This window comes from Dryobates pubescens, chromosome 20, assembly GCF_014839835.1.
Source record: "Dryobates pubescens isolate bDryPub1 chromosome 20, bDryPub1.pri, whole genome shotgun sequence".
NCBI lineage: Eukaryota > Metazoa > Chordata > Aves > Piciformes > Picidae > Dryobates > Dryobates pubescens.
In genome coordinates, this window is record NC_071631.1 from 17,675,327 (window position 1) to 17,687,461 (window position 12,135).

Genomic DNA, 12,135 nt, shown 5'->3' on the forward strand with positions numbered 1-12,135 from the left:
TTTTTTGGGGGGAAAAAGGGTGTAAAGGAGGGTGGTTTTATCAATGGACATTTGAGCAAAATCTCCAGAGATGGAGCTTTCATCTTCAGATTTGTCTTACTGTTGTGAACTTCCCTTGTTCCAAGCAAAGTAAAAATCGAGGTGTTCCGGGTGGCCACTTTGGGCTGCTCAGAGTTGAGGAGCTGCGACCAGGAGCTTCAAAAAGTAAGAGGAAGGGGGAAGTTATGACCAGGGAAAAGGAGGAAGAATATTTTGGGGAAGGGGGGGGTGGGAGGGGGGGGTAGGGGGAATTTGAAAAATAATAGCCCTGACATGTCCTGTAAAATGTACATTCCTTTGATGGAAAACTTTATAATGCAGAGAAACCTCAAGAAATAGTGCTTGAAAAAAAAACACAACTTTATGCTATTAGTGAATGTTTCTACGTGATGCATGTAATCAGCCTGTCTCTTTGGCCTGGATAGGGAATATTTGCAGTCGTGTTACTGTTGAAAAGTGGGGTTGGCATCACTGTTCTCCAGTTTCTCCTCCCTCCTCAGGTCAGTGTTACTGTTGAAGTAGATTTTTCTTCCCCCCCCACCCCCCCCACCCCCTACTCCCCATTCACAGCAGGCTGTGTGATGACTGTAATCCCCCACCCCGCACCGTAATGGCATTTCTCGTGGCCATTTGCTCCTCCACCAGAGCAGTGTGTGACATTAAATTGGATGGACAGGAAAGCAATCAAGCTGCAGCGCTCTCTGTGCCAATCTTCAGTTGCGTTCTTGTTCCTTTTGGTGGCCGTTTGGCTGGACCCCTTCACCCCACCAACGAACCCGAAACCTGCAGCGGAGATCTCCTCCCGCCCTGCCCAAGCACGGGCAATCTTTTGTTGGAGGGTGCCTTTTTTTGTACTGAAGTGTTACAAATGTTTTCTTCCTGAGATGGACTTTGCCTTACACTTTTAATTTTCCAGCAGATGAAAGAGAGAGCTATCCTGTAGAGCATTACTTTCTCCCCCCTCCCCCCCCCTCCCTTGCTAGCTGTCACTCACTTTCTTCCTTCTTTGTAAAGTGATTGGAAAAAGGAATCTATGGCATTCTACACCTGGACCATTTGATTGTTTCCTTATTTTGGAATTGGTGTATATCATGCAGCCTTGCAGACATATGTCTTGTGTGTGTATATATATTAAAAACAAACAAAAAAATCAGTGTTTAAATAAAAAAAAAAAAAAGGCCTATGTACTTAATCCTTTAACTCTGCAGCAGCATTTGGTAGATAGTAATTAACTGTGAATAATAAATATACATTGAATTCTTCACTTGAGCATCTGTCTGTTATTTCAGTTAAGTGACCAAAAATACGACTGGCCGAGCTAATTTGGAGGATGTTAAATTGCCATGGGAGAGAAAAGCTGTAAGGGGTGCTCTGGCCTGGTGTGCTTGGACTCCTCAGTGTTTAGCATAGATGTAGTTCAATCTGTTGGGCAGCTTTCTCTGAGAAGGTTGAGGTGCTGGAGGATGTCAAGCTGGTGAAGGGCCTTGAACACAAGTCTTGTGAAGAAGGGCTGAGGGACCTGGGGTTGTTTGGTCTGGAGAAGAGGAGGTTGACGAGAGACCTCGAAGGAGGCTGGAGTCAGGTGGGGAGTTAGTCTCTTCTCACATGCAACAAGCACTAGGACAAGAGGAAACAGCCTCAAGTAGTGCCAGGGAAGGTTCAGCTGGATATTAAGAGCAATTTCTTCCCGGAAAGGGTTCTCGGGCACTGGAATAGGCTGCCTGGGGAGGTGGAGTCACCATCCCTGGAGGCTTTTTAAAAATGCATGGATGTGGTGCTGAGGGAATAGCAGTGGCTCAGTGGGATTGTGAGCTGTAGGCGAGCACTTCGGCTTGGTGATCTCAAAGGTATCTTCCAACCTCAGCGGTTCTGTGGTTCTGTGGCTGGATTCGTTAAGTCGGTGGAGAGCCACGTCATTTGGCAGGTGTGGCATTGTGAGTAGCAAGCAGAGAGGATGGGAATGATCATGTCGCTTTCAGGACTGAACGCCATGTATCTATAAACAGTGGGAGGGCAGCACTTCTGTGGGGGTGTTTTTCTCGGCTTTTTACTGACCTGTCCACGTGCACCTGTGGTACAGACTGTAATGTCATCAGAAGCCAGTGGTGGAGAGCAGCACACCAGTTACTTCTGGTGAAATAAGAGAGAAGATGGAGGCATGACTTGTGGAAGCACAACCACCATGGCTCAGGCTGTTGCTCTGCTTGATCAGTGCCTCACAGATTGTTTCTGCTTTCGTTGCATGAAGAAAGTGAACTGTTCCATTGTGCTAATGAGGTCTGTGGGCAGGTTACCTGTCAGGAGCTGCCAGTCTTGGCTGTGCAGCTTCTCCTCGGCCTTTGCTGATGGTCAGAAAGCACCTGTGAATTCTGTAGTCTGCTTAGTATACAAAAGGAAAAGGCCCAGAGGAGGGTTTGGATTGGTCTTTAACAATTGTCTTGGTGATTATGCTCAAATAGAGACACAGCCAAGCAGGCTGTGGTTGTTTGGAAGTGCCTGGATAGTCTATGGTTCTTTGTTTGCCACTGTGTGAAGTCAAGGCAAAGCCGATTTGCAGCATGGTTTGGAGCTCTTGGCTGTATTGTAATGCTGTAAACAACACATTTTGATTAAATTGTGTTATTTGTACTTCAGGTATCTACTGCAAAGTTTATCTTCCTTTCCTTGTGCTGTATGGAGAGAAGAAACGTGTGTTGCTACTATGACTGTATAAGGGCAAGGCCCTGGTGGCAGAGCTACTGTCAGTGGGTCCTTTGGGGGCGATTCTCTTTCCCCTCACCAGCATGGAGGGGGTGGGACGGGGGCAGCAGCAGGGCTGCATGACAAGCCTCAATCCCTGCTTGTTTCACTGCCAGCTGGAGCGCACGGCTGCCTATGCAGCCCTTGTCTTTAGGGGTACCAAGCGCTCGGGTCCCGGACCCGCCATTTCGGACCCGCGTGCCAAGGGCGGGGCCCGGGGGACTCCATTTCCCAGCGGCCCCCGCGGCGCGCAGGCGCATGGAGGCGCAGGGGCGCCGGCGGCAGCGGGTGAGGCAGCGCGGCGGGGCCCGCGGCGGGGAAGCGGCAGCCTCCGGTGCCTGCTGAGGGGCTTGTAGGGAGAAGGGAGGCTGTCCTGGGCTGGGGAGCGGTCGTGGGACGGGGCGGGGGGGGAGTTGCGGATTTTTTTCGGTGAGGAAGGGTCATGGAGTGAGAAGGGTGTCTCTGTGGTGCTTAGGATGAGGAAAGGGGCTGTCTGTGTGGCTTTTGGGGTGAGAACGGGGCTGTCTGTGTGACGTTTGGGGTGAGAATGGGGCTGTCTGGTTCTTGGGGTGCGGGAGGGGGTTGGGCTGGGAGGGGTCTCTGTAGCTTTTGGGGTGAGGGAGGGTGCCTCTGGCTCTTGAAGTGAGGAAGGAGTTTATGGGGTGAGGCTGGAGACTCTTGGTATGGAAAGGAGCCTCCCAGCTGGGGAAGGCTCACTGATGCCCTTGTTCCCCTGCCCAGGCTGCGGGGACACCAGGCAGGCATGGTTGGCTATGACCCTGAGGCCAGGTGCGTCTCCACGGTGGAAGCAGCTGTAGCAGGATCAGCATCTGGCTTAGTCACTCGGGTCCTTGTCAGTCCCTTGGATGTCATCAAGATCCGCTTTCAGGTACCTGCTTCATGGCATTCTGAGGACAAGGGGTGAAAGAGCCTGTTAGAGAGCTGGTCATGTCCTGGGTGAACAGCTCGCTTGTGCAAGCAGAGAGCGCTAAATCTGCTGGGCAGCCCTCACCTACATTGGATACAGGTTATGCAAAGTCCACTGCTGCTGTTTATCTAACCCAACTTGTGTGTTTGAATGGTATCTTGTATTTTTCATAGTTTGTTCTCTCTTTCTCTGCTTTTCTGAATGAGTTTTTGTTTCACCATCATCCCTACTTTGAGTTGCATGCCTGGTTTTATTCTTTTAGAGCCCCATGTAAATAACATCTCAGTCAGCTGCAGATGTGATACCGTGGGGAGGCAGAGCATCATCTCCCATGCTGGTTGGCTATTAGGCTTGTGAATTCCTGAATTGGACACTTGAGTCTTGTTGAAATGTGACATGGAATTGAAAATATTTTCCCTGTTTCCCTCTAGCTGCAGATTGAGCAGCTTTCCTCCAGAAACCCAGGGGCTAAGTATCATGGCATCTTGCAAGCTGTACAACGCATCTTCCAGGAAGAGGGGTTGGTAGCCTTCTGGAAGGGCCATGTTCCTGCTCAGTTCCTTTCAGTTGGCTATGGAGCTGTTCAGGTAAGGTGTCCAGACACCATCTGGGCCCAGCACATGTAGACAGGGTTCTGCTTTGCCCCTCTTCAGACTGACTGTGCGGGCAGGTGCAGGTTTTCCCTGTACTGATGCAATCCAGCTGCAGTCTTGCAGATGTGTAGCTGTACAGTTCTAAAGTTAGTATTGCTGAGCTTATTGAGCAGCCTGCCTGGCCAGCCTGCAGCATAGCTAGAGTAAACCGAGTGCTGGCTGTATCAGGTGTCACAGACAAGCCCTGTTTGTTCCTGACATTTAGCTTAGCTGCTCATCTTCCAGGCCTGTGTATTTTTTTTTTGCTTTGGTTCATACTGTCACCTTAAGAGCAAGTTAGTGAAAAAAAATAAGCTGCTGAGGGTGTTTTGGACACCGTTGTTGTGCTGGATTTGTCAGCAGTAACAACATGGTTTGCAAGGAGAAGCTGAAGGAGCAGTGGACAGCATAGCTGTAATGCAGCAAATACTCTTCAGGGCATGCAGAGGTTTCCCTAAGTGCGAGCTTTAGCAGGAGTGTCAGGGATCAGAGTATCTCCAGCACCCCCGGGGCTGCTGGGTGCTTTTTACGATGTATCCTTTGAGCACACAAAGCTGCAACAGGTTGCAAGCCGGGGAGGACTTTTGAAGGACAGAGAGGCTACAGGCGGTGGGTGGAGCCTTCTTGGTGGAAGGAGGGGAGTGGAAGCTGGGTGTCAGTCAGACAGGTCAAGGAGTTGATCCGTGTGTGTGTGTCTGTCTCTGGAAAGTTCATGGCGTTTGAGAGCCTGACCAAGCTGGTGCACAACATCACCTCCTATGACGCCCGCGGGTCCTTCGTGCACTTCGTCTGCGGGGGGCTGGCCGCCTGCACCGCCACCGTCACCGTTCAGCCTGTCGACACGCTGCGCACCCGCTTCGCTGCCCAGGGCGAGCCCAAGGTATGCCTCGGGCTTCCAGGGGTGCAAGGTGAGGGCTGCCTGCACTCAGCCAGGCCTCATCCTGCAGCCAAGGTGCCAGCCAGAGGGACCTGAATAGATGGGCTGAAGAGAATCTCATCAGGTTCAAGAAGTCAAAGTGCAAGGTCCTGTACCTGAGTTGGGGCAATCCTAGATCTCAATGCAAGGTGGTGGCTAATGAGTTGAGAGCAGCCCTGCACTGAAAGCCTTGGGGGTGCTGGTGGGTTGGAAACTGGACAGGAGTCAACATTGGGCACTTGCAGCCAGGAAGGCCAAGGGCAGCCTGGGCTGCATCAGAAGAAGAGTGGCCAGAGATGGAGAGAGGGGATTCCTGCCCCTCTGCTCTGAGGAGACCTCACGTGTAGTGCTGTGTCCAGCTCTAGTCTAGTGGGAGGCGTCTCTGCCCATGGCATGGGGTTGGAGCTGGATGATCTTTAAGGTCCCTTCGAATCCAAGCCAATTATTTCACACAGCACCAGCAATATTTCACCTGTGTGAGCACAGGAGGTTTGAAAAGCCTAAAGGAGCAGGTGGTGTTTCTGGGCAGTGTTTGTGGTGTTGCCAAGCTCCCCCCCTGTGCTGTTGACACAGCTTCCTGAATGACATCTGGCTGCTCCTGCTTGTGTTTGACTCCTGACAGGTGATCCAGGAGGAGAAACTGCCCTTACCAGGATAACTCAATTTTCATTCCTGCTGTTGGCCATTTATGGCATGCATGCTCCAGGCTGTAGAACATTGTGTGTTTGAAACTTTCCACTTGCAGAGTCGTGTTTGGATAATGGTGGGGATGCTATTTGAAACCAGTCACCTTTCCCCTGTATTTCATGCTCTTTTTTGTGCAAGAATTGATCTCCATGCTAATTAGGCCTGTAATAACTAGACTCATATGGTTTTGTATCAGAGCTGTTTCATGATTTGTGACTTAGCCTGCAGTAGAATCACAACATATGTTGGATAAATTTTGTTGTAGGAGCGATCAGAGCTGTTAAAAGTGGCCAAAGGTGGTCTCAGGCCGCAGCTCTCGGCTCTGTGCCTTGTTTGTTCCCCTCAGCAGCACAGCTTGGCTGTAGGGTACAACGTCAGCCGAGGCAGAGCTAAGGGACATCCTTTAATTAGTCTCTTGTGGCTCAGAGGTAGGTCACGGCTGTCAGCTTACTTGTAAGAGTCACAAGTGCTTAGCTGAGGATACTATGTGACAATGTGCAGAGTCGCTTGGTTCATCTCTTTGTGCTGAAAATCAGACAGTTGTATTTTGGGCAGTGGGAAATGCCTGTCCTCTTTACTGGAAATTGCTGGCTGTTGGTTTGCTGGTTTGAAGTCTGTTTTGCTCGAGTCAGTCTCTCTTTATTCTCCAGATCTATCACAACCTCCGCCATGCAGTGCTGACCATGTACCAGACAGAAGGGCCTCGGACTTTCTATAGGGGTCTGACCCCCACAATAGTTGCTGTCTTTCCATATGCTGGCTTCCAGTTCTCCTTCTACAACATCCTGCAGCAGTTTTCTGAATGGGTGCTTCCAGCTGAAGGAAAGAATGGAGGTAAGCACTTGGCCTCAAGTTGTGCCAGGGGAGTTTGAGGTTCGGCATCGTCAAATATATACAGAGCGTGATTGCCCATTGGAATGGGCTGCCCAGGGAGGTGGTGGAGTCACCATCATTGGAGGTGTTCAGGAGGAGACTTGATGGGGTGCTTGGTGCCATGGTTTAGTTGTTTAGGTGGATTGGATTGGTTGATGGGTTGGACGCGATGATCTTGAAGGTCTCTTCCAACCTGGTCCAGTCCTGTCCTGTCCTGTCCTGTCCTGTCCTGTCCTATTCTATTCTATTCTATTCTATTCTATTCTATTCTATTCTATTCTATTCTATATTTTCTCTCTGGGGGGTTGTCAAGCCTAGGAACAGGCTGCCCAGGGAAGTGGTGCAATCACCACCCCTGAAGGTGTTTAAAAGCTGTGAGGATGTGGTGCATGTGGGACATGGTTTAGCAGCAGACTTGATAGCGTCGGGTTAATGGTTGGACTCGATGATCTTAAAGGTCCTTTCCAGCCTAAACAATTCTGTGTGACCTCAAAGAGCCTTTCTGGCCTTCCTTCTTGTAAGAAGTGATTTGGGTTTTTTTATTTACCTCTGATGAGCTTTAATCAGAACTCCCTGCTAATAACTCTTTTTTTTTCCCCCTCTCCTTGTTTCTGCTTCTCAGGCAACATGAAAAATCTCATCTGTGGGAGCTGTGCTGGAATCCTCAGCAAAACCCTCACCTACCCTTTCGATGTCTTCAAAAAAAGACTGCAAGTGGGTGGCTTTGAGCATGCCCGGGCAGCCTTTGGGCAGGTGAGAAATGTTGGGAAGAGATTGATTTTTCATGAGCATGGATTTGCATCAAGGCAGCCCAGAGGCAGTCCACTGCACCAGAACGCAGTGCTGATTCACCCTTGGACCTGTCGTGTTCAGATTCGGGTTGGGAGCTCCCAGGGAACTTCTGGGAGCTGAGTATTGGTCTCACTTAGTAACAGGAATAATAAATGAGTAAGCTGGGATCATTTTATGACATTGCTCAGTGTAGTTGTGGTCTGCCTTCTCATTCATCTCCAGCAGGTTGGCTCTCAGAGCTGGTGATGAGTTAGGCAGGCACAGGAGTTTCAATTTACTTGCCTAGCTGCAGCTTGGTATTTCTGGTTCAGGACTAAATTCCTAGCAGCGAATGACACCAGCTTTATGCTGGGATCACCTGGCTGTTTAGGATCCTTTTGCACTTAATATTTTGATGCAAGCAATGGGCACCAAGTGCTCAGAGTGTGTCTTATGGACCAGAATATCCTGAAATTCAAAGCAAGTTAAATACTTCCAGTGTCCTTTAGCACCATCCTTACCACTTCGAAGTACAGAGATGGGAGGAACTCTCTCTTTCTCTGTGAAATGGGGACATTTTCTTTTTCTCCTTCAAATTCCTTGGATCTCAGAGGCAAATCAGTCTGTACCTCAAGAAACTCTAGGATATGAATTTGAAGTCTTAGCCCATTGCACTGGATGCTTTTCCAGTGAGGTGCAGAATTTGATCTTAGCATGGATGTGTCAGAAAGATGTTAAACCTTCACTGTGTGACACGGTCATGTAAGGTGGCTCATTAGAGACCTCTTGGTGCTGTAGCTGTCTTTTCTTTCTGTCAGAAAACTGGAAAGTTGTCCCTCCTTAGAGAGTGAAGGGAGTGGAAACCACCAGTAGCAGGAGGATTCTAAATCTAATCAGATTCAAGTCTGAAAGCATTCCTTCACAAACCTGTACCACGAATAATTGGTGCTGTGGCAGCATAAAGATTGTACAGGCATTCAATCAGAATGATTTGCATAAGCCAGCACTGGTGGCTTTTCCTCTACCCCCACTCCACAAACTGACAGAAAGGCATCTCCAGGCTGCATGGCTGGATGATGTTCCTGTGTAGTCTGGGGTTGTCTCTGTTCTTTTCCAGGGAGTCTGTGCTGGAGTTTTCTTGTTTAACCTTCTTGCTGTGCCTCTCCCAGGTACGGACGTACAGGGGGCTCCTGGACTGCATGAGGCAGATCATGAGAGAGGAGGGCCCAGGTGGGTTCTTTAAGGGCCTTTCACCCAGCTTGCTGAAGGCTGCTGTCTCTACTGGCCTGATCTTCTTCTGGTATGAGCTGTTCTGCAGCCTGCTGTGTGCCCTAAAGAGCAGCGATAGAACTCCGAGGAAGGAAGGTTGACAGGCACGTGTACATGGCTACTTGGCGTTCTCCTGGAGGAGCAGAAACTGGTGGCTTTGCCCTGTCACAGGCATGCTGGAAACATCAGAGCTCCACCAGCCTGTGGGAAGTCACCTCCTGGGACCAAGCAGGAGAGGGCAACTGCAGTTCTGCAAGAAGACACTGAGCTGCTTTGCTGGAAGTTGTTCGACTGAGCACTTTTGTCTCTGTCTCCCCCAGTATCAGCACACACATTTGGTGGGGAGCAGGAGAACCAAGCAGACACTACCTATCAGAGCCTGAGCTCTCACAAGGCACCTGCTCAAGTGGGTGAATTCCTGCAGTTGCCTGGCTCATGGCCTGGCTAGTGTTGCTTACCCAACATGAAGCCACTTTGTGTCGCTGCATCCGCACAGATTTCTTTCCTTGCTCTGCGGCCTGCTGCTTGCAGCACATTTTTCCCTCAGTGTTGCACAGGTAGCTCTGTCCTGCTGTTGTGAAGTCAGTTACACCTCCTTAATGTGCACAGCTCCTCATTCTGCCTTCTCTTTGCTGCCAGCTGCTGCTTCCTGATTAACACTTGCTGGCTGCATGTCCTCAGCCACCTTAAACACAGAATCTAGTGGCTCATGCTGTCCCAAACTTTCTCTTTCATCAACTCTGGTGAGCTTGATTGTATCCCAAGTGCCCACTTGTCTTCCTTTGTGTTTTGCCATACATTTCTTGGGGTCCTGCATTGCTTCAGTCACCCTTTTTCCAAGCAGACCTGAAGACTGGGAACCCCTCTTCAAGGGGATTCAATGCACAAGCCCAATTCTTACTTCAGGGTTCTTTGCTTCAATGCAGTGAGTAAACAAAAGCTTTACAGAGTCTTAGAAATATTTAGTCTAAGTTGGGAGAATGAAGGAAAAATCCTGTGGAAACTACTAAATGTCTTTTGTTGTTGTTGTTTAGTAGCACCTTTGCATGTTTCTAGAAAGTATTCCTGCAGTGGCCTCAAAACACTTCTGATCTTCAGTCCTGCAGTGGTGGTAAGCGATGAAAACCTTTTGACTAGATTTAAGCGAGAGGACTGAACACCCGGTGGGATCTGGTCGGTGTGACATGGTGTTTGAGAAGGAAAAGATGATTGAGTTAGAGCTAGAGAAGTGTTTTTCTGCAGTTTCAAAGGGCTTGTGAGTGGTTAAAGCCCCAGGAAAACAGCTCTGATTTACGTAACAGGGGAAAAGAGGAAAATTACTTTCTTCCTCCTTTTTTATTCTCTGTTTTTTCAAGCGGAGCAGGGTGTGGTGGGAGCAGTGTGTGGAAGGCAGACATCGAGGGAGAGGCACTGTGATACAAAAGCATGTTAGTCATCTGGCCAGTGGTGGATAGGGCAGAGCACAGCAGTTATTCAGAGCATGCTTTGACAGCTGTTCTCTTAGCACAGAGCTTTTGGTGGCCCTTTTGCAGCATTCAGGGTGTTAAGCCCAAAAGGTCTGGCCAGGCTCCACGATGACCAATTCCATTCTGTTGATGCGACTTCTCCTGGGGATTTTGAGCATCTCAGTGTGGCTCACTTACCCTGAGCTATTGGGAGAGGTTCTTTCACTGGTGGCTGAGATATCTAGAGAGATCCCTTGCAAGCCCAGGCCAAAGGACTGCATCTGCTGTGGTTTGAGTGCAAAGAGGCTGTTTGACTGCAGGTGACAGGCTACCTAAAATTATATTTACTGAGCAGCATCAGTGGCAGGAGGCTGATAAATATGTGAGCTTCAAAGAGGTAGTGTTAGCTACCTACTACTGGTGTTAGTTTTAGTGTACTCTAAAAATGGTTTGCTTGGAGGAGAAAATGTGAAGTTTCTCAGTCCTATTGAGAAACACTTTCTGTGTTATTTAGGCTCTTCTGAGAGTCCACTTAAATCTTCTTAACAGTATTTTGCCTTTCTTCTCTTGTTGTTGGAAACTCATCATAACCAGCATGAACTTAGCTCCATGACATCCTTCTGAAGGGCAGGAATGTCTCATCTGAAGTAGGCACAAACAGGTCAGGATTGTTGCTGCCTGCTGGTGGAGAGGAGTGCCCTCATGGTTAGCAGCCACAGGACTGGCCACAGCAGGGAGCTTTCTGTGCTGACCTGGGCTTCCATAGGAAATTGGATCCCATCCATCTTCTCTAAATTTTATGAGACTCTTCTTTTTTACCACTTCATGTCAAAGAGCTGCTGTTAAACTGCACAAAACAGGGGAAGACTGGCAGGAAGTGAGCAGCCTCTGGAACAGGAGGAGGTGAGCTGCTTAGGTTGACACAGGGGTAAAAGAATAAAGGACATAAACCGTGTGCTCTGCTGAGGTGATGTTCACCAAGTGTGCTGTGGAGCTTGAGGTGATGCAGGCAAACAGCTTTAGGGGCGAGTAACTTGGCTGCTCTGCAGAGAGGGTGACACTGAGCAGCTTTTCCTTTCTAGAGTAGTCTTCTCCTCCATGCCTCATTAAATGAGCTTGCCTCCATCCAACAGATGGCAAAGCCAGTTTAAGTTGTGCCGGGCTGGCCCAGGCTGTGGAAGAGACACTCCCTGGTTGGAGGACTTTGGTTTGTATATCCCTTGGGGCTGTTGGTCCTAAGTGTTGCAGCCCATGAAGGCACCTGGTCTAGTGAGTGAAGGAGAAAGAAGTGAGGACCTCAGCTGTGGGGTATTAGAAGTTGCATCTAGCAGACACTTCATCCCTGGCCTCCAGTGCAGTGGAGTCACAGCAGGGGTGAGGACTGTCAAGGAAAGCTGTCTTCTCTTTGGGCAGGAGTCAGCGCAGAGCACTAGGAGGGCAGGTCTGGTTTCTGATGATGCTCTGGCACAACACACACCCTGTGAAGCTAAACTTCCTAGAATCAGAGGAGTGGAAGAGGGGAGAGGTCTGCAGTCAGCTTATTCTCCCATGAGCTGGGACAGATTTGCTCTCAGACTAGACAGCAGCTCAGTGTGAGTGACTCCACAGGGTGGGTGACTCGCTGTGAGGCTGCATGGGGCTTTCCCGTTGGCAGAGCTGGGATCTCACTCCCATGTAATCCTATCAGTGGGCATTGCGTCGCCTGAAATTCACCTCACAAGCTGCTCAGCAGTTGCACTTGTTTTCTTCTGGTGCCTTTTACCATCAGAGCATCCAAAAAGCACTTCAGCAGCAGGCCAAGCACTGAATGCAAGCTGTGCTGTGGTTGTTGGGGGG

General features: G+C 49.5%; 1 protein-coding gene across 2 annotated transcripts; it reads left to right on the forward strand.

Moving 5' to 3' along the window:
- Nucleotides 1–3,049: 3,049 nt before the first annotated feature.
- Nucleotides 3,050–10,470, forward strand: SLC25A19 (solute carrier family 25 member 19). 2 transcript variants are annotated; one of them, XM_054170931.1, is made up of 7 exons: nucleotides 3,050–3,066; nucleotides 3,520–3,667; nucleotides 4,138–4,293; nucleotides 5,048–5,218; nucleotides 6,592–6,775; nucleotides 7,437–7,567; nucleotides 8,755–10,470. In XM_054170931.1, the coding sequence occupies exons 2-7, from the start codon at nucleotides 3,542–3,544 to the stop codon at nucleotides 8,953–8,955; spliced, it is 969 nt and encodes a 322-aa protein (XP_054026906.1). In that variant the 5' UTR covers nucleotides 3,050–3,066; nucleotides 3,520–3,541; the 3' UTR covers nucleotides 8,956–10,470. The 2 variants fall into 2 exon arrangements, with proteins under 2 accessions (XP_054026906.1, XP_054026907.1); XM_054170932.1 differs by having other exon boundaries at nucleotides 3,064–3,112.
- Nucleotides 10,471–12,135: the final 1,665 nt, after the last annotated feature.